The sequence below is a fragment of the Branchiostoma lanceolatum genome, chromosome 2 (assembly GCF_035083965.1).
Source record: "Branchiostoma lanceolatum isolate klBraLanc5 chromosome 2, klBraLanc5.hap2, whole genome shotgun sequence".
NCBI classification, from domain to species: Eukaryota; Metazoa; Chordata; class Leptocardii; order Amphioxiformes; family Branchiostomatidae; genus Branchiostoma; species Branchiostoma lanceolatum.
The window spans coordinates 17,622,882-17,650,615 of record NC_089723.1 but is presented as its reverse complement, the minus strand read 5'-3'; the positions used below and the strand labels follow the sequence as shown (position 1 = coordinate 17,650,615).

Genomic DNA, 27,734 nt, shown 5'->3' with positions numbered 1-27,734 from the left:
AATATCATTACAATCCATCTACACGTTCTACAGTTATGCTGACTTTAAACATCCGGTGACACAAACATACACACAAGCACACAAACACGCAAACGCACGCAAAACAGTATGTCCATGAAAAAGACTTTTTTTCAAGGAGATAACAAGACAATGAATACAACGAGTACTTAACTATTCTACAGATACGCCGCCGTCCTAGGAAGTCTGCAAAGGAGGCTAGGTTACCTGAGGCTATATCAATGTAGGTCAGGGTCAATGCACTTTTATACATTGTACGTGTGTGACAATAGACCTCATTGGTCACATGAAAAACGAGTTCTTGCAGGAAAATGGCGGCAGGCACATTTGCTCTGGAGATCTTTCAGCTATATCGTCTGAATTTTCAGACGTTCCTCGTGTTCTGTCTTGTCTTCCTTCTGGCGAGCCTGTATCTTAGACGTCCCGGGAACCTGCCTCCGTACCCGCCAGGATGGTGGCCTGTCCTTGGGCACCTTCTCGCCTTGGGCCGAGCGCCTCACCGCAAGCTGACGGAGTGGAGGCGGCAGTACGGGGACGTCTTCACCGTCAGGATGGGAATGACAGATGTGGTGGTTATGAACGGCTACCCTGCCGTCAAGGACGCGGTCGTATACAGGTCCGAGCTCTTCGCATCCAGGCCACCAAGTTACATATTTGATGCTTGCACTGGTTTCGGGAAAGGTAATGTAACGTAATGTGGCCTAGGAGTAGAGCTTCTATACCCTGTTTTCTTTCCATACACCTCCTTGCATACACCTGGCCTTTCACACACTTTTATTTGGGCTAGTCTCCAAGCAGATCTCAACGGGGGCAAAATAGTATCCAGCCAGCCAAGGCGATTGTAAAATACTGGGGCATGGAAGCTCTATACTTGTCGGGTACGCTAGTAATGCAAAAACTTTCAAGGACAAAGGTTTATTGGGTGGGAACTTGATCTAATCCAGAGCGTAGCACTGTCAATATTCCTGTATCGTTTGTGACGCCAGAAGTTTCCTTCTTTACATTGACACGATCGCTCTGTAAACTTTCATTACAATTCGGAATGGTAAATTTCCATTGAGGCAAATAAATCCAACAAATGATATATACATTTGTAGTCATCACGGATTTGAGTCCACGTTTCGGACACGTAACTTCCGTCGTACAAGCAGGTCACGATTTCCACCATTTCGCAGAAATGTTTATAGCTGTCAAACGGTTTCATATTTTTCTTCAGAAAATGCATTTGCTTGTAAGATGAATATCTGTAACGTTGAATGTGGTGATTTTATTTCGCGATCGAAAAATGCGGGTTTTCGCAGTGTTTTGAATTCGCGGTTGAAACAATTCTGTAGTCCAGTAGTACTCAGTAGTCATATATTGAAAACGCATGTATGTATGTTCGCAGTTTCACGAATTCGCGATGGGGAGGACACTGCAAAAACCGCGAATATAAAACCACCACGACAGTTTCAGGATTTAGAATACAGTATTACCTTTCTAGTCATTTTCTGACTCTGTCAACTTGTTTTGTTTCATACACGATGGCTTCTCAAGCCATCGGCGGGGGACGATGGGGAGATGAGATGAAACAGAAAAAAAGATTCGCCTCTTCAGCCTTGAAGACCTTGGGGATGAAAATGGGAACAGGGAGTGTTGAAGAAAGCATCCGAGAAGAAGCAGGCTGCCTTTGTGACAAGGTAAGATCCTCAGACCTGTAGGCAGGTAGAAACACTGAAATTCGCATTTCTTTCCAAGCCACTGGTAAAAATAGATATTTCTTTCACTGCGAAAAAAAAACCCATAAAGGTTTCGGATTCAGTAACCATAACAATTAACGGTCGGAATACCCCCTTGCGCGCTAGAGACGGCGAATCTATGATTTTCATGTTTTGTATTCGGCTCAATTTAGATTTGCCGTTGGGTAATTGTAACTTCATTGTGATGGATTTGAGCTGCTAACCAACATACGTCAATTGCAACCTTTGGCTGTTTTGCGTCATTCAGCCTTGGATGTAGGTGCTGCACGTAGCTGCTAACATGCCAACTCGGCGTCAACCTGTCACAATGGTCTTCCAATTGTATTCACCATGCAGGTTGTATTATTACAGCCAGTAGGTACCCATCTGAGTAATGAGGCTGTTGTAATGTGCTCGATGTGCCTCCTCGAACACGGAACCCCCATTTTACGTCTCTTCCAATGACTGGCCCTTTTACTTCACTTTCTTTGTCAGGTGATGGGATATGGAGGAAAGTCGTTTGACATTGAAAGAGACCTACAGGTGACAATAGGCAACATCATCTGCTCCATGATCTTCGGAAATCGCTTTGACCACAATGATGAGGGTTTTAAAGGACTCTTGGGATCAGTCAAGACTGTCATGTCAAATTTCTCAGCTGCACAGCTCGTCACTGTCTTTCCATTCCTGCGATTTGTTCCTGGATGTACGTATTACCTCTCTTTACCAATCTATCATCTATCTATATGCTAGCATGACTATCTAGCTATCTATATATCTATTTATGTATGTATCATACTGTATGTATGTATTTACTAGTAAGTATGTGTCCATGATCCATCCATCCATCCGTCTATCTATCTATCTATCCATCTCATGATCGGTGTGTATCTATCTATCTGTCCAAATCTACCTATCAATCCAGCCATCTATCTATCTGACTATGTATCCATCCATATATTCATTTATCATTCGTCAGGTAGCTAAACTAGCAACTAACATATTCAGCACAGGGAACTGGTGGAACATACACCACATTTCGCTTTTCCAAAAACACACCTGGTCCAACATAGTAAGGGTAACTCTCTCTCTGTTTTTCCAGTAAATGGGTCCGTAAGCAGTGCAACGTACCACGCCAGGAAGATCCAGAAGTTTATTCTGGATGAGATAGTTCGCCACCAGCAGAACTTAGATCACGAGAATCCACGTGACTTCATCGATTTGGGCTTGACGGAAGTCGAGACTCAAGGAAAGGTGCACAACTTCACCGTGGAAAACGTCATGTACATCGCTCAAGACTTCTTCCTTGCTGGGATCGACACCACTACCACCGCTCTGCGTTGGGGCCTCCTGTACATGGCCATGAACACAGACATCCAAGAGAGGGTAAGCAGGTTCTTTCGTTGTTGTTTTTGAAATTGTTTAAAATGGTCCAGAATAGTGAACCAAAGCTTGAAGTTCAATGATGGGAAGAAGTGAAGAGGCACAGTCAGAGAACGGTTCTAGCGAGCTCGACGGAGTGAGTTTTCAGACCTGGCCACAACAACTGCAGACAACTATTACTTTGCTGACAGGATTGCTAAAGTATTTAAACATGTACATATAGGTAGTTCATACAACGATAGATACATGTTCATGCGGCGTTTACAATGCAGTCTTAGATGTAGTGCGTAACAGATCTAGAACCAGTCAGAATTGCCCTGAGGAAGGTGACAGACGGTCACCGAAACGTCGGTCTTGAATAAAACACTTGATTGTATCAATAAGAAAAACTTTGTTATCCAGTGAGTTACCATCCCGATTAAACTATTCACGGATACTTCTGAGAGTTGTTTTGTGGATATTTCAACTACACAGGTGCAAGAGGAGATAGATGCGGTTGTTGGAGGCGCCCTGCCTGCCCTGTCGCATCGCTCCCAGCTGCCCTACACGGAGGCCTGCCTGATGGAAGCACCGCGGATCCGCACGGCAGCGCCTTTTGGTCTTCCCCACGCCACCACTCAGTCGGTTGCGGTGGGTGGGCTCCACATTCCCGCTGGAACGTCGGTACGTCGTTAAGTTGTTTTACTGCAGATCTTTCAACCTGAGCCATTGTGTTGTGTCTACCAATATTGTCCACATTATTCCGTTCCTATATTCATGTGATGTTAAAGTAGCCTTCGTGCAACGATAGTTCATTATGGTCCATTATAATTATGCCTGCTAAGTTGTAAGCATGCAAACATTCTAGTATGTTGTAAAAAATGAAGATTTGATTTCCCTTCATTTTGTGATGACACATGCAGCAATAAGTAGTATTTTCGTGTTAACGATTTTCAGCAAAGAAATACAAGCTACAGACTATCATTCTGTACATGTACATTATTAGACGGCTTTATGATTCAGTGTATAGTTTTACAAAGCGCACATCTGCACATAATTTGCGCATGGATTTTGTGTGCAAAGTTTATTTTTCATCGTATGGTTCTGACAGTGTGTATTCTCCATGTTTGGCAGGTCTTGATGAACTTGTACTCCATCCACATGGACCCTGCATACTGGCCTGATCCGGATCGGTTTGACCCCAACAGGTTCCTAGACAAAGAAGGCCGCGTCATCAGCAAGCCCGATGCCTTCATGCCATTTTCAGGAGGTACATGTAGGTCGAGTGCCAGTGTGCCATAGATTAATCTATAGATGTCATCGCATCTCGATCTTGTAGCTTTCCAAAGTAACTTATTATAACCTCACATCACAGAGTGGGTTTAGTTTGAAAGTTCATCTGTGCTGTGTTTGGTATCAAAAAAATTATGAAAAAAAATCCAAAAAAAGGTTTGGACTCAGCATTCTTCGACCAATCCTTTGGTTACTGGTATCTTCTGGATAACTTAGGACTCGCTTGCTCCTGAGTTAAGCTTTGTGATCTTCCGGAAGTGTGACGTGACCATCAGATCAAAGCTAGTTTTTAGTGGATAGCGCCCCCCGTCCCGGTTCTATGAAGGTCAATGGGTCCTGATGTAGATTAAGTCTCACAGAGTGGACATTTTTCCCAGGACGGCGGGGATGTCCGGGGGACAAGCTCGCCAAGATGGAGCTGTTTCTGATCTTCACCGCCCTCCTGCAGAACATCACCTTCAAGTTACCGGAGGGTGTCGCGTCTTATTCCACCGAGGGGGAATATCAGGGGACTCTCCGTCCACCTGAGTCTCACAAGCTTTGTGCCATCCCGCGTTGATACTGTTAGACTAATTCTATAGTCCCACCCATTGAACACGTGAAGTCCAAAATTTGTCTAACAAAATCCATAATGGTGAACGTGCCATAGTCATGTGTAGCCATTCTCTTATTGGCTAAACAGCTGATCTTAGCTTAGACTGGGTTTACACACAACAGTGTAAACTGAGCCTGAGTCACATAATACAAAATATATCAAACAAATGCAACCGAGGGCGCTGCAACTTCGGAAGTAAATTTATGACTTCGACATCGCATTGCATCAGTGTCGGTTGTTATAGCCTCTCTGAAGAGTAAGTTGTTTCAAATAGCATCCACCATCTTTCACTAGTGATTGCTAAGTCACTGATGAATGTATTGGATGTTATCCGAAACGTTTGCCTCTGGAGAGAATATATCCATTTGTTTGATCTAATTTGTATGATGTTCTCACTGGATACAGAACTTCCTTTTTGTATCGTTTGCCCTGGACATATCATGGTCTTGATTTTTCAGTGGCATACAAAATGTATAGATTTTCATCTACAAAGAAGAAGAAGTGGTGTAGGTTTGGGCCACGTAGCAGCTTGCTCTAAAACTGTGGGGTTCTTTTGGTCAAAATCTTTCAAGGGCGAAACTGAACAAAGGAACGACAGATTTCCATATTCGGTATGTATATGAATAGATAATGTAAATGTGCACAATTTATGCTGAAATGTAAACATGGAATTCTGCCAAAGGAAAGGACTATTATGTATACAATATATGTAATATTGGTTGAGAAGACCATCAAACTCAGACCATCAGAATAAATTATCCTAATAATCAATAAGACAAGATGAAACTCAATAAAGCCACTAAACATTCCATGGCGGTATCAGGTCTCTGCACTGGGTTTTTTTCAGGGTGGAAGATAAAGACATTGTCAATGGTTATAAAGGGAGTAGCTGCAAGCACACATTGACATTACCTATCTGATATTCCTGTGCACAGTATTTCTCACAGAAAAAACACATTAACCTATTAACTCGTATATTCTAGACATTTGTACATGAGACATTCTGAAATCAAGACAGATACTGCCTTGTTATCATTGGCAAAGACAAATGTAATGATAAACTGTGCACAGCTTTGTATTTTGTTCTTTTATTCAATGAATGTAAACTGTTAACATGTAAGTTGTAACTGTTTCAAAAACTTTGTTAATCCTCTATGCAACTTGAAAAAAGAATGTCATCTTTTGCTTGTGTCAGCCGCCGTTTATATGATCAAGACAGATACTGCCTTATCATTGGCAAAGACAATGTAATGATAAACTGTACACAGCTTTGTATTTTGTTCTTTTATTCAATGAATGTAAACTCTTAACATGTAAGTTGTAACTGTTTCAAAAACTTTGTTAATCCTCTATGCAACTTGAAAAAAAAGAATGTCATCTTTTGCTTGTGTCAGCCGCCGTTTATGTATAGCACTGACAAAGTACACTAAGTTACATCAAAAATCTACAATTGTATGCAAGCTACGATTTAGTGAAATTTTGTAATTCACAGTTTCCTTTTAATTTTTTGTGCTGAAACTACCGCCTACAAATATAAACAGAAAGCTTTGAGAATACTGGTGGATAATACTTCATATTCTCATTAACACAGGTACACTCCTCCTTACCTACTAATGTTTTTGATGCAAATAATAAGCACTTGACTTATCTGTGGGCAGACAACAAATGTATCGTTCGTAGGTTACTATACTTAAAGAATTACTAAGTTTTTGTCTACAAACATGTGTTATGGAGTAGTGTAATGTGTTTTGATTGGCACTGCGATGTACTATCAAGGTACGTTTGGAAGTTATAAAACAGCAGTTTCAAAAATAGAAAGTCTCTGCATATCATTTGTTTGCTAAACAATGATCTACATAAATGGTGGCAAAAATGGCAACAATCCTATAAGGCCACACCAATTTAATTTCTTGGTTTCTAAAATTTTTTTTTCTGGAAAATGAAAATCCGTTAACCAAGAAATTTAATTGGTGTGGCCTAATGGCTACCCTAAAACGTTTTCAACTATGACACAATGTTGTCAGGCTTTCAGAAACTGTTTCTCAACCAAAAATGATACAGTACTTTACGTTTTTGCTTTTTAGTGAAAAATGGACCTCTACCTGATACAAAACTTCTGGCAGCTAAAGAGAAGTATATAGCACCATCTCAACCTACATAACAAAAGTACTTGTCTATCAATAGTAAGTAAAGAAAACAAAAGTAACAGTATTCAACATCTCTAGCTTACATCAGAAATTGCAGTACGAAAATATATTTCCTATGAAAGTGAACTACTGGCCAAAAGGTAATACTGAATCATCACAATGGAAAGGCACATCAGCGCCGTAAAATACACTACTCTTCTCATGTCTACAAGAAAATACAAGGCTCTGTATATTGCTTGGTTATACTTCTTTGGCCAGTTTTCTTCTAAACGAAATGTTAACAAAACTTCATTGGTCCCTTATGCAGTACCCAGGTATGCTGGTTCCAAGCTGGCCTTAAACTTGATACACCTGCTCTCCTATTGTTTCCACATCACCATCTGCAATAGAAACATACAAATAAAGTTTTGTCAGGTGTTCTGCAGTATGGTGACATCATTCCCATGAAACACAATGCATTACAATCCTTTTTTTGATTTTCTGCAAAGTCAAACAGAATTGATTATAAGGATGAAATCCGTAGACGTATCAGTTTTCGTCCATTAAAAAAACCCTGACCATACTGTAAATCAGACAAAGAAGCTGCAAAATGAGCAAATATACATGGTAAATAGCAAAACAATATTGGAAAACAGACACTAGAGTCATAGAATAGTTCTTTTCCTATCAAAATGTACTGATTTTGTCGTAAACTTACTCCTTGTCAAAACTATGGAATCTATTGTTTGATATACCATGCTTTGTATGTTCTGTCATTTGTTCATGCAGTTGGAGAAAATGTACCAAAAACAATCACTCACTAGTATGAACTTCTTGCTTGCCCATCCCCATCTCTTTGCCTTCAGATGGTTCTGTGGTGCCATTCATTTCGCTGAAGTAAAAAGCCAGAACAAAGAAGCATAATAAGAACACGGATCATGGAACTGTCTCATACTTGTATTAGACCATTCCATTGGAATCAACTTTAAAATACACAACTTTATGACTGCAAATCTAGAAAACGAACAAGTGTTCTGGACATGTTTTGCTTTCTGTTGGAAATACACATGTTTGTCATGCAATAAAAAAAAAGATTCACCCAAATCTAACCGTGACAACGATATTTATTGCATTTTAAACTGAAAGTACCCACTATCCGCATGGGACCCCGTTGTACCGCCAGCGGCTGACCGCAGCACTCATGGCAAATTGCGTACACGTCCAACCCATCACTCAGATGACGAAACTTTCCAACCAAATCCTGACAGTGATAAACAAGCTTTCATCTCAAATTCTTTTTATATCAGGTGGGGCCGATAAAAGGCAATTTATGATCCATCTAAACACACGCTTTCTATGCCCTGTTATTTTTATAGGCCGGATTCTTTGGGACTCTACACACGGGCTAATTCAGGCATGAGACCTTAACCCTTCTACTACTGACTCCTGCTCTAATCAACACAAAGGTGAGTTACAGATAGGAAAGTTGAATACTAAAGATGAGCTCACCTCGGAGTGCCAATTTCTACAGAAGTAGCAGGCAGAGCAGCCTTGATGTCAGAAACGGTAGGCAATGTGTCACAGGGCACGATGAGCTGCTCTTCATCTGCAATGTTACCATCAGCAGCAGGGGCAGATACATCCCTAGCAGGGTCACCTGTGGCATCGTCAGCAGGGCTCACACTGCTGTCTCCTGTTGGACAAAATGATTTAGTATGCATTATCACTAAACATGATTATTTAAGAACTTTTTGATGGATCAATACTTACGTTTTGATACACTGATCCTTACCCATATCATGTACAAATGATTATTTATATTATGTTCCTATTTCTGCTGGATGGTTTTACTTTATATCTTTGTTTCGCTTTGTTGAATAAAAAAATTAACAACAATAAAAGACCATGCTCCCAGTCTGACATGCAACCAGCTATCAACTCTACAAAAAGGCCACAAACTGAAAAAGTGACTCCATACAGGCAACAGACTCTTCAAGATGCTGAAGGCAGTTCCCTTAAAAGAAAGAAGAAGAAGCAAAAGGAAACAGTTCAAAAGTTTTTTTACTCACCCTGTTGTGATCCACTCTCAGGACTGGACCCAACAGTCTCCTCGAAGGTCGTCCACTCCGAACCCGTGACCTCTAGAACTGAAGATGGGGACAGCGCTCTGTCGGTGGCGAAAGACAGGGACACTTCTCCCACTGGGGTGTAGAAGCTGGAGACTGAAGGCCTGTTGGTGGGGGTCAGACAGGAGGGGGTGGTGCCTGATGGACCGGGTACTGTCAGAGTCTGCACAATGCTGTCAGCAGATCCCATCTCAGAGCTGTATAAGGGATAGAGCAATAAACATATTAACCCTATCAGTCGATGTACTTACGAACCGTCGGGGTTATACCGCCCCTTATGTTGGCTAATACAAGACGGGGGATGCGCCTGGTCTCCCGTCCCCTACATAACTACCTAGCATAAATTTAGACTTTACAGAAAGGCAGCAGCTCAGAATATAGTAGCAGTTTTAACTGCTTCTGTAAGACATGCTAACAGTGTCTTTCCAATATCCACTCTTACAGAATGAATGATTTTTATTGCTCAACAATTGTACATGGTACAATGTGTGGCATTAAATCAACAATACAATGCCCCTCTGTCCTACATATCTAACTACAATACAGATGTGCTTTGAATATACACATGAATGTCTTGTTACAAAGTACTTACCCTGGGACATCAACAGTTTTGACATCTTCTGCCTGTGAGGAATGTCCAGACCCCTCATCGACTGCATCTGCTGCCGCTGGGTCTTGAAGCTTGGTGTCACCTGCCCCAGCAGCTGGTTTCTGCACTGCTACAGCTGTGCTCTGCAGCTCAACATCAGCTTCACTCGCATCTGGATACGACAAACGTTATGTGAATGTCAATAAAGCATCTTGGAAATCTGCTGAACTATTTTGTCTTCTTGCATCTAATTCAAAACATGTCTCACTATATCAATATCTCATCATCATCATCATTATCATCATTCACTGTTTTCTGCATTTGCATTAACATCTAAAGTAATGTAAAATGTATATATCATATCAAGATCAGTACTTAGTGTTGCTGGGTTCAGGAACAGTTATAAGTCTACACATCACTACCTGGGGTTGCTTCCTCTCCTGTCTGTTCAACCTGTTCTGCAGCAGCTGTCACCTCTTCAACTGGCTGGACAGTCTCTTCTGTGTCTTGGCAATAAGAAAAATGCAACGTCATAAGTAATTGTTTGTTCATTGTAGTGCCTTGTGGCACATAGGGCAGCAACTTTCCTTGCTGTTTCAGCAGCAGAGTATATTTTTACAGAGACGGATTGCCAGCCATTCCCTTTTAAAGTGCTTGAGGTGCTCTCCAAACACAGGACTCCCATTTTACATCCGTTCCGAAAGACCGGTGCAGGGCCAACAAAGATGTCCTGCCGAGAATTGGGTCTCCAAGTTAGCAACTAATTGGAAGCAGGAGCTTAACTGTAAGACTGCTACCAGTCGAGCGATAGGAAAGCTGTCATACCCCACAGTGAATTCTATCATTAGAAATGAATCACACAAGACGTTTAGCATGTGACCTTCACCTTTCTCCATCTGCTCTCCTGCATCACTGTCCGGAGCAGGGCTGACCGACTCAGCAGTGCTGGTGCCTGTATAACCGCTCAGACTGTCCATGCTGCCACTCTGGGCACTGCCTGCTGTAAGATGTACAAAATGTACCATACATCATTTGTACAATAAATGACAGTAAAGCAATGCATGTTTAATTTTCTGTTTTACTCCTACTTTCCGAGGCAGGACAGTTGGAGAAGCCCCCTGTAATACATACAACTGTACATAAGCTATTCAGTACCCCGTGCAAGAAAAGGGAAACAAATAAATAAACTTCAGCTCACCCTTCCTCCTGGCATGTCCTGACACCACCATGAGCTGAGAAACTGTCTTCTCCTCACACTCGCTGTAAAGCTCCACCTTGGCGGTCCCCTCCGATGTCACCTCATCCACCAGGAGACGGAAAGTCTTGTCTTGTACCAGGTCTTCGAAAAACAACACTGCTTCATCTGACCAGCCACCTACACAGTTAACCATACATACACAAGATCATTCAAAGGACTTGAATTTGTGATTATCAAAAATGGGCAAATGGTATGTGAAAAGTGTTGAAACTGATCTTTCACCAAAATATGGATACAAGTAGCCTGGGTAAATCACGCTTCTAGCAGCCCTAGGTCAGCCCCTTGAAGGAAGGAGGCCTTACAGAGAGAAATTCTAGTGCAAGTTTTAACCCCTAGAGCTGATAAAAAAACTAAAACCTGAAACAAAGAAACTACAGAAATAGTTACTACACAAAAAGAGAAACTGTAGCTTGCCAGTATCTGTAGTCCTGCATTGTATTTCAGACATGCTACATTCCAGGGCACAAGGAGGCAAGGCAGCCATCTCAGCATCCAAGGGGCGAGTGTTCACTGGGCTCACTGTCTCAAGACTACCGAAGTCCATAAACTGTACGGTCAGCATCTTGGAGCTCACAACATCCAGAATCTACATGCAGAATGAAACAAAATGTAAAATAATTGTTGCCACAAATGCCTACTTAAAGTAGCATTCCTTTTCTACTTTGGTAAGTTTTTTGCCATCCACAGAAAGGTGAGAGCAACAGTAATGCTTTCACCCTTAACATTGCCAACTCTTTATATGTTTTCACACTAAGTCTTGTTGCAATTTACAACTTAACTTTTTACCTGTTCATCACTTCACAAGACTATCTCATCTGAGATAAAATGCATGTGGTATTCAATAAGAATCCCACCTTTGCTCGGTACCAGGTCTGGTCCTCACTGTACAGTGCACAGCAGAGGTCGTTCACCTTCGGAGACTGCACGGTTTCAGGGCACGACTGGCAGTAGGCTGGAAGATGGGCAACAGGAGAATTAACTACATATACCTGTCTTGGGGAAACGTGTGATCAACTGCTTTGCAGCTGACTGATGATGATGATGACCTGTCTTGTATACAATTTTTGGAAAAAAAAAGCTATCATATCCTACAATACCAATGTCCTATACATCCTGTCCATGAGCTATGGGTCTGGTGACATGAGGTATTATAATCCTGTCCAAGCTTCTAAAAATCATTAGCTTTGTCGCAAAAGTTCAGCTGCTAGGTGGTTGAGCTTTGTGAAGTGCATTGAGAAGCTTCAGAATTTAGCATAGAGAGGCTTACTGAATTTAGCGAAATATGAAAGCACTCCTGAAGTTTGAATATCAAATTACAGTTTTACAGTGATACTTGTGTCATTCCTTCAAAAACGTAACCATTGAATAATCTAATTGTCTAAAAAAGGATCCTGTATACAGCCCTGTGACAGTGACCTATTGAAACTAAAGAATAAATAATTTTTTTAGTACCATTCATCCTTGGGAGGTCAGCCTCAACATCTTGGCACCAGAACTGGTCAGGTGACACCACGTTCGTCACCACTACATTCAGCTGGTCACCAGCTTTCACTTGTCGTGCTGCCAATCTGATGCTACCTTCTGTCTCAGATGGTGTGCAAGACTCCACATCGTCTTCTGATGTTGTGGAGACAGCTTCACTACCAGTATCCTGAAACAAATGTCAAATAATGTTGTGGTGTCAAATACTGTTGTTTTAAGGAAATGTATTAATATCTTCACCACAAAGGTTGTGTTCTTGAGCATGCTTGTTTGCATGTATGTCTGTGTCTACACGGTAACTCGAAGGCCTAGTTGGATTGTCTTGATATTTGGTATGTGGGTCTTGATGAGACCTCAGAATGATTGAATTTTGCAGCTTGTTATGGTACTGCAGCAGAACCAATTTTTGTATCTTTTGATCTGAAGATGGTATGGTAAAGAAATCTGAGTGGTGGATAGCTCTTGTGCACGAGAAGAAGTGACATTCAAACACAAAAATTGCATTGTCCCAAATCAAGTGGTGTGGTGCATTGTATATACCCTTCCTGATATACCATTACTCATGCCTGCAAATCTGTATGTACACTGTACCTGTGGTTCGGAAGACACCTCACTCCCTTCTGGCTCCCCTTCCTTTGTAGCCAACCTGCGATCCATCAGCTGCTGCACTATGTCCACACCTGCACCAGAGGTGAAAATCCAATACAGTTGGTTAAAATTGGGAAGGCATATATGCTCACACCTTTTTGTGTTCCATGTTGCTTGAGTGTGTAATGTTATTCAATGGCGTTCACAATAAATTACAAAAAATGAAGTCTTTCTAGTGTCCTCTACTTCATTAGCACTTTCCTGCCTGATTTAAGGGGCATTTGTAGATTTGTTTGTCTTTCATCATCGAAACTATCGTCAACGACAATGAATACTTACCTTCCACTGTGCAAGTGCCCAGAAGAATTTTCCCATCATCTTCTCTGTCAGCGACCACGCCCCTGACCACGCCTCCAGAGCACAGTTCTTCCAGAGCTTCCTTCACCTGGCTCGACCATGTTTCCGATGTTGCTTCAATTCCACTTATTCCACAGTGCACTGCCTGTGATATGAAAATAAACATGTGTCTTTACTCTTAGTTGTGTCACGCTAGCATATCATCAACTGGAAGGGCAAAGATTTGGAATGTTACAGAAATTTAACAGTACAGGAGGTCAAGACTACTAACCTGCCATGGGTAATGACAACTTACGGGTTCTCAGTTCTATCATAATTTTTGTTTCAGAAAGATTTTACAGCAAAGACCTCTTTTCTAAATAACAGAAACAGTAGCATGAAGGATAGACTCATACCTGTGTGGGAAGGTCAGCTAGCTCAGAATGCAGTTTACAGACATCACAGCTGTCCACAGTTTCTGTGTTCCCATAGTCTACGAAGAACACAGTCACCTAAAGGGGAGGAGGACACACTTTTGTATTCAATTTAATAAGATAAACATGGATTGTAACTGCCAATAACTTCACATGATTTTTACATGCCACCGGTGCCAGCTAGGTTAAAAAAACGATGTCTGTATATAGCCTGTCCTCAATGACATGAAGGAAAGATGTAGAAAACTTACAATCAATGCATACTGTAATTCATTTTATCTTCATGGTAGCAAAATTTCACGGTGTAAGGAAAATGGACATTTTCACTGAACTTTAACTTCACGGTGGTGCCAAGTGATTTATAGAACGGATGTGTAAAGGAATCATAAATAATTACAACAGGTGACCGTGAAAACAGTGGACATAAAGTTACAGTGAAAGAAACAAGAGTAACGGTATTTTATGTTCAGGCTAGGTAATGCTAACAACAGAGATGGTGACAAAGTTCTACAAAGAATGTCTGCACAGGTCTTTGTTTGTACATGTAGTTGGTGGTTTTCTGAGTGATACACTTTATACATTTCTGCAGGCACAGAATAGAGCAGATTACCTGGTTACTCTCAGCAGACACCACTTCTGCCCTGTACCACAGGCCATCTGTGAACTTTGCGCAGCAGACTGACCCTGGCAGCACATCCTTTAACTGCAGATCCGATACAGCTAGCCTGTACAGAAGATGAAATAAAAAAATGTGTATCAAGATTTCTAGTGGCAGTATCTACTTTGACCTGTCTCACATCAGCAATGGCTTTCTGGCTTAAAAGCTATGTTCTAAACAGATATACACTGTTTTAACCTCATCTTGGTAATCCGTGTGTGACATCCCACACCACAGCAGAAACTGTAAGGATCTTGTTACAAGATTTTTTTTTCTTTTTTTCTCAGCTTCATCAGATGTGCAAGTCTTAGGAAATCCACCACATCCCCCTCTCGATCTATTACAGCAGCAAAGGATGCTGTGTCCCTGTGTGGAGGCAAATCAGTTGTCTTCTGCATCCTCTCGGTTGTCAGTCAGACTAATGACTGTAGGTGTATGCAAGCCTGACCACCCCCATGTGTCCTTAGCTTGGTAGCTCCCAAAAGAAAGAAGGTCCCCTAATCCCTTGTGTCGGCACAATCCTCAGTCTAAATTTTTTAAGCTAGTGTACACACCTCTGTGTGTCCTACTCCATAAAAACGGCCAGGAACCAACTGTTAGTTGGTGTTCCTTCCCCTTAGTTATTCTCCTCGCGAGTTTCTATGCGTCGACCCGCCTGTTCTGCGGGCTTACAGTGTGGTTCAGGCCACACACGAGACATCTTTTCAGGGCCGGTGGGAGGGAGAAGATGGCGCCGGGACCCAAGACCCTTGCAAATCAGTTTTCCCCCACATCATGGCCCTTGCAATCCTACCTGTCGTAAATGTTGCTGATCTTCTGAGCCAGGTTGTTTAGGTCCTGTTCAGATTGGACCGGCTGCAGCACCATGTTGTCTGGATCTTCTGCACTCAGGAAGTAGAAATCCACCTCCTCACCCATGGACAGATGTGGCTTCTTGTACTGAGTTGGTGTCTCATCCTCCAAGTCTGTTACAAACAAATAGAGTAGAGTCACACTAGCTATAGGTTACAAAAGCAAAGTCCAGTAACATGTCTTTCCATTTAACACTGGGTAGAGTTTGCTGGCAATTAAGTGCAATGTATTGGATCTAACCATGCAAAACAAGCATAAATCAGTCTATCACCAAAAGAATGCAGTGATGATGACATGCTGTCAACTACATTTCAACTACCGATACTGGAAAGCATGTCTGAACATCTAAACCTCACCTTCACTCTTCTCTTCCGCTGTGGCCTGACAAGGCCCTTCTGACACTTCATCACCAACCAACTGGTCAGTAACTGGTTCTGACTGTCCTGACCTTGCCTCGTCCGTACCTAGTTCTGGCTGGCCAGACAGTTGTTCCATCTGGTCAGTAACTGGTTCTGAGTGTCCTAACATGGAGCCTGCCTCATCCGTAACCAGTTCTGGCTGGCCAGATACTGGTTCCATCTGGTTAGTAACTGGTTCTGACTGTCCTGAATCTGAGCCAGCCTCATCTGTAACCAGTTCTGGCTGGTCAGATACTGGTTCCATTTGATCAGCAACTGGTTGTGCCTGATCAACAACCAGTTCTTGCTGGCCAAGCATCGACACTGCCTGGTCAGTAACTTGATCTGGCAGGTCAGACATTGGTTCCGTCTTGTCAGCCTCACCTTTTGGCTCTTTCTGGTCAGTGATAAGCTCTGACTGGTCAGGTACTGATTCCTTCTGGTCTGGTTCAGGCTGATCAGATACTGATTCCACTTGGTCAATAACCAGCTTTGCATTTTCAGGCAATGGTTCTTCCTGATCACTAACTGACTCTGACTGTTCTAATGCTGATTTTGTCTGATCACAAACTGAATCTGTCTGATTAGATACTGATTCAAAAACTGGCTCTGACTTCTCGGATACATCTGGCTGATCAAGAACAGAATCTGCAAGGACGGTGCATAGCTCTGCCTGGTCAGATATGGTTTCTGTCTGGTTAGTGACTGGTTCCAGCTTGTCAGACACTACATCTGCGTGGTCAGAATCTGGCTCTGCCTGGCAAGACACTGATGCAGCCTTGTCTGCGACCACTTCTGGCTTGTTAGAATCTGGAGCCTCTCTCTCAGAAACTGATTTGTCTAGCTCTGAGACTACCTCCTTTTCTCCATTTACTGACTGAATCTGAGGCATTGCTGATTCTAATTCATCAGAATTTAGTGCTACCTCACCAACATTTAGCTCTGTCTGTTGAGACTCTGATTCTAACTTACTAGAAATGTCTTCAGACTGATCAGAAACTGATTCAAACTGGGTGGGAACAGAAAATGGTTCAAACTGGATGGGAACGGAAACTGGTTCAAACTGGGTGGGAACAGAAACTGGTTCAAACTGGATGGGAACAGAAACTGGTTCAAACTGGGTAGGAACAGCAACGGGTTCAAACTGGGTGGGAACAGAAACTGGTTCAAACTGGGTGGGAACAGAAACTGGTTCAAACTGGGTGGGAACAGGTTGCAACTGGTTTGAAACTGGGTCCAACTGGACAGAATTTGGTTCCTCCTTACCAGGTTTTGTCTGAGCTTTTGCATGCCCCAAGGTGACCATCTTCTGGTTAATGGAGCTGCCATCGGTTTCACTCGGGTCATAAAGAACCACGTCAAATTTGTCATCACATTTGCTGTCAAACTTGGCCTTGAGTTCTTTCTCTATGCAGGCGTCTGAAAAAAGATAATACATATTTCCGTTGATTACCAAGAGTTAACACTACAAGGCTTAAAACTGCATGCATCACATGTTACAGCTATACATGTAATCTTTAAACGTGAATCTGTTAGTTCTCATGTAAAACAACACAACAAAGTCAATCGTACCAACAGAACGTATAACACAGAAGGTTATGTGATTCTTTCTGTTTCCCTGCTGACAGAGGCACATACCTTGGAAGGCTTGGATAGCCTGGTCACTCCACTTGTCAGCCATGGGCACAAGTGCAGTAAGCCTACATGGTACAGCCTGCCCAGGTAGCTGGGACAGTTCCACAGGAAGGGGACGCAGCTTGGCACTGGGGACAACTTCTGTGTTCCCATAGTCCACAAATCTAGAAAAAACAAATTGTTACATTTATCTAGAAAAAACGAATTGTTACATTTATCAAAAAGTAGTTAATGTTTAAATCATGAGAATTTGTTATGGAAGGGATCAAAGTTCTATCAAAATATCATACCATGCAATCTGCATACAAGTCATATCCATGTTGGAAGTACAAGAAAGGTGACAGTTAAGGTAGCAGGACACAGTTTTCAGCCTATGGGGATTTCTATAGTTAAGGGCCACAATTTGACTAGCTTCGTCGCGGTAAAAATTATAGTGCGGTGCACTTGAGAAATACGAAAAACGAATATGTTTGAGTTTAGGCTACAATCTACAAATAACTATAAAACCAAAAAATCCTGTTGACGTATCGGCTCCTCATGCCCACTCTGCGAGAGGTCACTGAACTGCAGCCGACTGACCCCGTGAGGCGGTTGCACAAGATGGCGCATTTATACACAAAGCGGAAAAGGCCCACTATCCAAATCCTACAGTCTAAAAGCCGACATATATCTACATCATACAGCACAGTTTACACATGGATGCCTCTCACATGCATCTTTCTACCCAGTCTTCAAGAGTTTGGGCCGCACTACTCTCTGTACCCGCGTCATAGACCCTGGGGGTCGCGGATAAAAACTGTGTTCTGCTACCTTAAGTAAAAGGAGAAACGTTATGTACCTGACATTGCAGCCTTGCTGTGTAACAGCTGTGATGACTGCCCTGTACCACTGATCATCCACTGAGAACTGTGCCAGGCAGGTCTGGCCTTCCAGGGGGGTTGATAACGGCTCCACTGCATCACAGCAAAAGATAAAACATTATCAGTTTCATATTCACAGAACAGGCACAACTGTAAAACCCTGTTTTCAAACCTTGTCATATAATCAAGAAATGAGTAAAACAAGTGTTAATATTAACCTTTAGCACACTAAAGTAGCCATTTGGCAGTCAATTCCCTATTGGTTAGTTAGGCAGCAGGGAGAAGGTTAAAGCACCTACCTGCTACCGCACAGAGGTTAGCAATGTCCTCAGCTAGCTTGTTCTGCTGCGTCTCTGCGCTGACCAGTTGGCAGGAGAAGTTGTCTGGCGTCTCCCCACACAGGTAGTACACAGTCTCCTCTGTCCCCGGCTCAATCTGCAGGGCTGGTATCACCGTGTTTTGGCTTTCAGGTGGAGCTTTCACATCCTCCTGACTCTCGTCTAAGCCAGAGTCTGGGGTCTCATTCTGTTTCACGGCTGGCGTTGTCTCGACAGTTTGACTCTCCTTGGTGGTCCCTTCTGTGGTGAGCTTCACTCCAATTGATTCCTCCCCATCCAGGAGTCGTACATTCCATCCACTCCCATGCCTCTTGTTAAACTCCACCATCAGTTGTCTTTCCTCTGTGAGCTCCAAGAACTTCTCAATCGCTCCCTCCGGCCAGGAGCCGTCCACGGGCAACACATCTGACAGAGTGCATGCTATGGCCTGACCAGGCAAGGTCATGAACTTGGGTGGGATACTCTTCACACACTCCGCTGGGACGACAGCTTCGCTCCCATAGTCGATGTAGTAGACGCTGACGGAATGGTTGGTGAACTGCACCCTGCCTCTGTACCACACTTCCTCTCCCTCCTCGGAGAATGGAACCATACATGGCATCCCAGGTTTGATGTCCGCGATCTCTCGGTCACATGTACCAAGGCTGCCGTATTCCTCGTTTATCTCTTTCATCAGAGTGTCCAGTTTTCCGGCAGACATTGCAAGCTGTACAAAGAACAGGCTGGGGTTGGTGGTGTGGGAAATGTACCCTTCCTGAAGTTCTCCCTCATCGATGTCATTAGCTGCGTACACAAAGTTTGTTGCCTGAGGCAGACTTTCGATCGCCGAGACTTCTGGATCCACGCTCTGAAGACTATCACCGGTTTCATCCTTGGATGGTGTGGAAGTCTTCACTGCGATCTCTTCTACTTCTTCTTTCCCTATTTTCAACACCATGTCTTTCACAGACGTCTCGCCTTGGAACACTTCAACCGCCCATTTCTGTCCATCTTGAGGCAAGAATTTGATGGTCAAGACATCTGTCAAACCCTGCATGACAGTGGTGATATCCTCTGGTAGATCACCTGCTTCCTTCCCTAGTGTACACTCAAGAGCTTGTGATGGGGTCGCAAGGAACTCTGGTGAAACAGACTTTAACCTTTCCAACCTAACAGATTCAGAGTTTCCAAAGTCGACGTACAACACTTTGATCACACTTCCTTCAACACTGAGAACCTGTGCTCTGTACCACTGGTCGTCTGCAGTGTACATGGCCAGTACAGGTGTACCAGCTTGCAAGCTGTCCAAGGATGGAGTAGACAGGTGTTCACAGTGCTGAATTTTCTCCATCAGTCCCTCGAGCACCTCCTCTGCCCCTTCCATTTGTATGTAGAACTTTGTTGGACCCACCACTGAACTGATGTAGGCTGAGTGGCTATCTCCCTCCGAAATCTCTGCCTGTTTGTAGGCCGATGTTTCCAGTGGCTTCTGCGTTTCTTGTGTCAATGCTTCATTGACTGACAGATCCCCATCAAGGAGAATGACTTCTAGTACTTGCTTCTTGTCCTGTTTGATGACGTCCTGCACATCAACTGTAAGTGCCTTATCATTGGTCAGGTCAGAGAATCGCTTTACCGAAGACATTTCCCATGGGGCAGGTATGCCCTTCAGCACACACTCATACGCTAACTCTGGTAACTCCATGAACTCTGCCTTCATCTGTTTGACTTTTGACGAAGCAACTTCTTCCGTGTTTCCAAAGTCCACAAACTGCACTGTCACTGATCCTTCTTTTACTTCAACAACTTTTGCTCTGTACCATCCTCCATCCTCGCTGTACTGTGCCAGGCATGGTATCTGTTCCCGAGGCATGTTCAATGTGTCTTCCTCATCCTTAAGGTTGGAGCAGTGTGTATCGATAGTGTCCATCAGTTCTCCCAATGCATCTGACTGCTCGACCTTCTGACACCAGATGTGGTTGGACTTGTCCATGAACGAGATGTATGCGTCTATTCTGTCTCCTGCCTTGACACTGTCTGATTTGTACAAAAGTACTTCCTCCTCCTCTGGTAGACTGCTCTGAGGTTTGGTCTCACTTGTGGCAGTTGTTGCTGTAGCGTCACCATTTGTATCCTGAGAATCGGTTGGTTTGGCAAGTTTGTCTGCTAACAGCTGCTTTCCAACTGTGTCACCTTTCTTCAATGCTTCAGCACTCGTTGCCAGTTCCACAGTGTGAAGGCCATGGCCATCTTTTCCCAACACTCTGATAACGTAAGCATCCTCTTGAGAGGTACACAACTGTGTGAACTTTGCTGTGGTGTCATTGTCCCAAACACTGTCAGGTGGAGTTATATTTGCCAGACTGCACTGGAAGGCTTGAATAGGGAGCTCGGTAAACTGTGGCTTGATCACTTTTACTAGTGACTTCTCCACCTTCTCAGAGTTTCCATAATCCACAAAGATAACTTCAACTCCGTCCCCCTCTACTTTGATAACTTTTGCTCTGTACCAGCCTTTGTCCTCTGAGAACTGGGCTATGCATGGCATACCCTGTTTAGGGTCCTGAAGCGTTTCTTCACTGTTGACAGCTGCGTAGTGATCACAGATCTTTTCCATCAGGGAATCCAGCTCTGAGGTCGTACTTGCCAGTTGACACCAGAAGTCGGAGGGTGACCAAGTCACTGCCACATACACTTCAACATTGGTTCCTTCAGACAAATCAACCTCCTTCAGCTTAGGGAGAGACCTTGAAGATACTTTGGCCACTGGTGCAGGATGGTCCACACTTGCTTCAGATGTTTCTGTCTTGATTTCTGTATCATCCTGTACAGCATGTCCTCTTTTGACCATGTTTTTTCCAATGTCTTCACTTCCATCTGACAGCTTGACTCTGACAGGTTCTTTTGAGTCCAGGAACTCTGCCTGTAGAACCCGCTCTATCGTCACCTCTTTGAACCATGAACTGGCTACAGTGGACCATTCTGTACCTGCTGGTTTCGCTCCATCCAACACACATTCGAATGCAAATGGTGGCTGCTTCAGCAAATCAGCGTGTAGCTCCTGCACTTTCTCTAACGGTACCACTTCCTGGTTTCCATAGTCAACAAAATGTACTCCTAGTTTTCCTTCTTCGGATATATCTTTGATCCTCCCTCTGTACCAACCATTATCTTCTGAGAACTGAGCACAGCATGGGTCTCCTACATCAAGTTGAGTCGTGGAAGCTAGTGGTGTGCCGCTCTGTGCTGATGTCTCAACTGCTTCCATCAATTTGTTCAACTGAGGCTCCTGGTCTGCTACCTGGACCCAGAACTTTGCAGGTGTCTCACAGTGACTGATGTACACCGGCACTGTACCGCCTGTTTGTACTGCAACAGGAGGGTACTTAGGAGATGTTGGTGTGGGGAGCTGTGATTCCGTTTCATTCTGGTTGGAGGTAGCAATACTTGGACCTTTTTCTTTCTCTGCTTTTTGTTGTAGATTCTCTGGTTCATTACAATGGGAGGCTGTGGTTGTTATCTTCAAGATCTCTTTGTTAACCTGCAGGGCAGACTCTGAGTTTTCCAGCTCAACTTCAAACCTGTCCTGTTTCTTGTCAACTATAATGAGCTTCAACTGAGCCTCAGCAGTTAACTCTGCAAACTTGGCCTTGGCCTCAGGTGTGACAACTTCCACTTTTGATAGGTAACAGGGGAAGGCCTGTTTGGGGAGGAGGGAAAACTCTGGTTTCAAGATTCTCATGTTGCTCTTACTGACTTGCTCCTGGTTGCCATAGTCAATGAACTGGAGGATGTACTGTCTTGGCGACACTGCTTCCTTCACCTCAGCCCTGTACCAGCCTTGGTCAACACTGTACTTTGCTATGACTGCATGGCCAGGCTTCAGCTTGCCTACCTCTTCTGCATCCTCGCTTGAGCAGTGCGCCTCAATGGCATCCATCATCTCATCTAGCTTGGACCCCTGGCTCGTCCTCTGGCACCAGAACTTCAGTGGGTCATCTCCATCGGAGACAACAGCTATGCCTGACAGTCCGACCTTGACCTCAGGGTCCGGTGGCAGTGTCGGATTAGAAGCAGCTTCTTTCACGATGTCCTTGGCAGGTGCCACGATGTCCTTGGCTGGTGCCACATCTGACTTGCTGGTTGCAGGCCTTGCTAGTTGCGCCTCGATCATCTTCTGGGTGATGCTGATGTGCTGTTTGCACGTCAAGTCAGTGAAGTACAAGGGGACATCCTCCTTGTTGGTCTGTTTGCCTGAGATAACGCACTTTAGCTCTTTGTCAATCACCAGACGTTGCAGATGACCCAATGCTTTATTGCTCCATGCCACTCCATCGTAAGGTGAAATCTTCTCTTGTAGTGAGCATTTGAAAGCTTGCTGTGCCAGTTTTGAATAATCTGGCTTTGACAACCGCAGGTCAGTTTTGAGCCTCTTCTCACTGTTGCCATAGTCCACATATCTCACTTCCACCTCATTGCCCACCACTTTTGTTATCTTGGCACGGTACCAGTCACTGTCTTCTGAGAATCGTGCGACACAGTCTTGACCAACTTCTGGGTTAGAGATTAACTCTTTCTCACCACTGTTGTAATAGGTTCCCATGTCTTCCATCAATTTGCTGAGTTCATCGTAAGATGGAACTGGCTGGCACCAAAACTCACTGGGGCTGACGAAGAGAGACACCATCACGTCAACTACGCTACCATCACTGTAGGACAGTTCCTCGTACACAATATTGTTAGCTGGTCCTGCTGAAGTCAAGGCAGCTGTCTGGTCCACTGCTTGTGGAGTTACTGGTCGACTAGATGTGGGTGACCCTGTCTTGCTGCTGGCAGGAGTGGTGGTTCTGCTGGAGACAGATGGCGTCGCCTCCCTGGCAAATCCTGCCAGCACCAATTCCTGGTTCAAAGATGGCTCTTCCACGCTTTTCTCAGCATCTCGCAGTTCCAACAGTGCCTTCCCGCGGGTGCTTACGCTGGTGATCATTCCAACAAGTGTCTTTTCCTCGGTCAGTGAAGAGAACTTTTCAATTGCTTTGGCACTCCATGTTCCTGAGGTGGGTTTTACGTGCGCTACACTGCACTCAACTGCATAGGCAGGTGCAACAGCAAATCTTTCATCAAGGACTCTAATCTCAGTTAGATCCAACATTTCTGTGTTCCCGAAGTCAACAAACTTCACTTCAACTTGTTGGTCAAGGACGTCTGTGATAAGTGCTCTATACCACATTGAATCCTCTGAGTATAGGGCACAGCATCGCATACCAACTTCAGGATCGCTGATGAAAGACTCCTTGAATTCATCTGAGCTATAGAACTGCTGTAGTTTCTCAGACATGTCCTCGATGTCTTGGAAGTCCCGCAACAATTGACAGAAGAACTGGTTTGGAGTGACAGCGTGTGTTAAGGCTAATTCCTCTGTGGTGCCTTTCTTGATCTGGAGTTGATTGAAGTCAACACTCCCTTTCCTGGATGAAGCACTACTGGCCAGGGAAACACAACTGGACGAGCGACTGTCAGCTGTAAGTGTAGATGGTGCAGTCACATAAACACTTTGCTGACTGACAGTGCTTGACACAGACTCTGTGCTTCCACTACTGTCAGATGCAGCTGGTTGTTCAGTCTCCTCTTTCGATATCAAAGTCAAACTTTCTTCGTCTGTGTGGTTGGAAGAACTTGGTGCAAGACTCTCTCGATCCTCCTTCCCCTCTCCTACCTCGACTTGCAGTGGCATGACATACCCTTTGGAGACAGCTGTAGCGGCTGCCCCAGGTGCTGGGATCACTGGCAGCTGTTTTGGCGGAGGTTTGACATGGTCCCGTCTGGACACCAACGTTTGCGTGACTCTGCCATACTCGTTGTTGACATTCTTTCCTCTGTGGTCAAACAACTCGATCTCGTACCGATTCTCCAGCTCTTCCCTGGCGACGATCTGTGCAACGAACTCCTTCTCCAACACCATCTGTGAGAACTGCTGCATCTGTCGCTCTGTCCACATGTCGTTCTTACACAACACCCCCAGCAGGGAGCACTGGATAGCCTGAACTGGTAGCTGCATGTACTTCAACTTGATGGCTTTCACATTGACCCTGGACACAAGCTCGGCATTGCCATAGTCAACAAACCTAACCTCCACATCCCCACTTTTACATACACCGGTGATGACTGCTCGGTACCATTGCTCATCTAGGGTATACTTGGCTACACAGGGCACCTCTAGCCCACAGGTGTGTAAGGCCTCTTCCTCCTGGTTGAGTTGGGAGTAATGCTTGTTCATGTCCTCCATCAAGGTGTTTAGTTCTTCAGCGGAACTCAGTAGTTGGCACCAGAACACATCTGGGTCCGTGGCATCGGTCACAAAGACGTCTTGATACATTCCCTCCTCTACAAAAGGCTGGATGAATTCCGCATCAGTCAAAGGGATTCCTGGCGTTGGTGGGGGGGACACTGGGATAGCTCTACCTCGCATGAAAGCCTTCATGACATTGCTTGCTGTTTTGTTATCCTTTGTAAGATCAACCGTATATCTTCCACCCTGGTCTCTTGAGAAGAGTTTGATCTTGACAGGCTCATCTTTTACAAGGTCCACAAAGTTTTTGGTAAACTCTGGAGCAAGGGTTGACTTCGTAGGCACCACATCGATCAGGCAGGCTTCAAAGCACTGAGGCGGCAGGTCAGTAAAGTCTGGATTGAGAGCTTTCACTCGTGACATCTCCACCGTCTCACAGTTTCCATAGTCCACATATCTGACCAGAACTCCTTTGTCTGTAACTTTACGAATGACAGCTCTGTACCAGCCATCATCTTCTGTGAACTGCGCACAGCAGACCGTTCCTGGGCGGGGATCCCGCAGAGACTCCGTATCGGGGCGTGAATAGTATTCATGCAGTTTGTCCATGAGTTCAAGCAGCTCAGGAGACTCTTGCACTGGGGTGCAGTAGAATTCTCCGATGTTTACCACTGACATGACATGACCATCCAACTGACTGCCTGGGGAGTAGGTGGGAAGTTTATACTGCAACCTGCTACTTTGGCGTCTGGGACTGGTAGCAGATGAAGGCGGCTTTGGGCCAGGTGGACAGTCTTTCTCTACAGAAACAGTTCCGTTCATCAAACTGGTGGGTTCAGCATGTGCAGGGGTAAACCCAGCCTTGGCCATTTGTTCAGCAATGCTCACAGGACTACATGTACTCTTCTCAGTTAGCTCCAGCACATGTTTCCCTCCTGTGATGACCACAACTTTGCCTGTCAAGGGTTTATCCATAACCAGCTTTTTAAACTCTTCCTTAGCTTCCTTTGAGCAGGGCGTGCCTATGTTTGGAAGGCTACACTCTATTGACTGGGCTGGTATCTCAGCCATTCTTGGGTTCAGCTCTTTGAGGACGTTTGCAGAAACTGTCTCTGTGTTCCCGAAATCTACAAACCTGACTTTCACATCTCCAGTGGTGAGAAGGGATGACACCTTAGCTCTATACCAACAATTGTCTTCACTGAACTTGGCCATGCAGGCTTTACTGGGCTTGATTTCACAACTGCGCACTTCCTTGGCAGTTTGTGACAGGTTCTGTAATTCCTCTGCAATTGTGTCAATCAAATCAAAGGACTCTGGCAGCTGGCATGTAAAGTCTCCCGGGCCTCGTGCATCTGTAACATACATTTCATACTCCTTCCCAAATTCCAGCTTCGTCTCTTGGAACCCATCTACACTGTCTTCTTTGGTTGATTTCGCAAAACCTTCCTTGATTAACATGTCTCTTATGTCAAGTGTCAGTCCCCCTCTCTGCTCTTTCAGCTGAACATACATCTTTCCATCTGAACTTTTCCCAATGGCTTCCCCCACAAGTTCTTTGTCAAGAGTCACCAGTTCGAAGTATTCCTTAGCTTCTTTTGTCCACTCTGGGTTTGGTTGCACGTCCTTCAGAGTGCACTCGATAGCCTGTGCAGGCAGGACTGAGAACTCTGGTTGGAGGTGCTTAATGTCGGAGAGTGAGGTATTCTGTGAGTCCCCATAGTCCACAAAGAATACATTTGCAGTATTGTCATCCACAATGCTCTTCACGATACCTCTATAGTACATGTGGGTAGCATCATCGATGCTCAATGCCGCACAGATTGAGCCAGTCTGGATATCACGCAGAACTGAAGCTGGTGTGTCCATTTCGTGTTTGTGTGCAAAAATGCCTTCCATTAACTCAGTGATGTCATCTCTGTGGCTGTGTAGCTGGATCCAAAACTGATGAGGTGACACGATATGTGACATGTAGATTCTCTCCTTAGCACCGACAGGAAGTGTCACGTTTTTCAAGCCTTGCTGTACGTTTTTGTTACGACATGCAAATCCCTTCTGTATTAGCACTTCTGAGAGTGACTGCCCATCCCCCTCGGACCCCTGGAATGCTTCAACCAGAATGCTTTTGTCATGCACGACTTTCACAACTTTCATGGACACCTCGGTGTCGGCCTGTTCAGTGAGGAAAGATGCCGCCTCTGTGCTCCAAACGCCGTCCGCCGCGGCTTCAACTCCTGTACAGAAACACTCAGAAGCTTGTGCAGGGATGTTAGCAACCTCGGCAGGACAGGCTGTCGTTTTCGAGATGTCAACAACTTCGATATTTCCGTAGTCAACAAAGAGCACTGTAACTGAGCGGTCCCCTGGGCATTTGGACACCACCCTAGCTCGGTACCACCGCGCGTCCTGCTCAAATTTGGCACAACAAAGGTCACCTACCTGCAACTTGTTGAGATTGAGCGAGTTGTCACTGGCCTCTAAAGACTGTTGCAGGTTTTCCATCGCATTTTCGAGGTTGTTGGCGTTTTCCTGGTCGACCTGAGCCCAAAGTTTGACGACCCTGGAAGTTGTGTCCACCGATGTGATATACGCACTTAGCCGGGCCCCTATCTCCGGTGAAAAGAGTTTGTTTGACTCCATACTGTCCTCCTTTGAGCCTCAAGGCCCTGCAATAAGCTTACCAAAACAAGTTGTCCGTTTTGTTGGTTTAGCGTGATGAAAAAGACGTGAATACGACGAGATACTCCAGCTATCCACACTTTCCCGCCATCTTGCGCACTGCATGCAAACTAACCCGAAG

General features: G+C 44.4%; 2 protein-coding genes across 5 annotated transcripts; one reads left to right on the top strand and one right to left on the bottom strand.

The window, feature by feature from the left end:
* The first annotated feature begins 271 nt into the window (after nucleotides 1–271).
* LOC136427684 (cytochrome P450 2D4-like) lies at nucleotides 272–6,672 on the top strand. 2 transcript variants are annotated; one of them, XM_066416737.1, is made up of 8 exons: nucleotides 272–699; nucleotides 1,555–1,593; nucleotides 1,624–1,697; nucleotides 2,232–2,442; nucleotides 2,839–3,122; nucleotides 3,594–3,782; nucleotides 4,233–4,368; nucleotides 4,769–6,672. In XM_066416737.1, the coding sequence occupies exons 1-8, from the start codon at nucleotides 330–332 to the stop codon at nucleotides 4,948–4,950; spliced, it is 1,485 nt and encodes a 494-aa protein (XP_066272834.1). In that variant the 5' UTR covers nucleotides 272–329; the 3' UTR covers nucleotides 4,951–6,672. The 2 variants fall into 2 exon arrangements, with proteins under 2 accessions (XP_066272834.1, XP_066272833.1); XM_066416736.1 differs by having other exon boundaries at nucleotides 273–699; nucleotides 1,555–1,697.
* LOC136427683 (uncharacterized) lies at nucleotides 6,256–27,734 on the bottom strand. 3 transcript variants are annotated; one of them, XM_066416733.1, is made up of 20 exons: nucleotides 18,628–27,734; nucleotides 18,307–18,421; nucleotides 17,472–17,632; nucleotides 17,100–17,252; nucleotides 15,377–15,548; nucleotides 14,536–14,650; nucleotides 13,908–14,003; nucleotides 13,495–13,657; nucleotides 13,159–13,247; nucleotides 12,538–12,736; nucleotides 11,940–12,037; nucleotides 11,500–11,671; nucleotides 11,026–11,202; nucleotides 10,714–10,827; nucleotides 10,250–10,333; nucleotides 9,831–9,999; nucleotides 9,182–9,435; nucleotides 8,622–8,805; nucleotides 7,934–8,004; nucleotides 6,256–7,513 (listed from the first exon to the last, which is right to left on the bottom strand). In XM_066416733.1, the coding sequence occupies exons 1-20, from the start codon at nucleotides 27,572–27,574 to the stop codon at nucleotides 7,470–7,472; spliced, it is 11,577 nt and encodes a 3,858-aa protein (XP_066272830.1). In that variant the 5' UTR covers nucleotides 27,575–27,734; the 3' UTR covers nucleotides 6,256–7,469. The 3 variants fall into 3 exon arrangements, with proteins under 3 accessions (XP_066272830.1, XP_066272831.1, XP_066272832.1); XM_066416734.1 differs by having other exon boundaries at nucleotides 8,622–8,802; XM_066416735.1 differs by having other exon boundaries at nucleotides 10,714–10,824.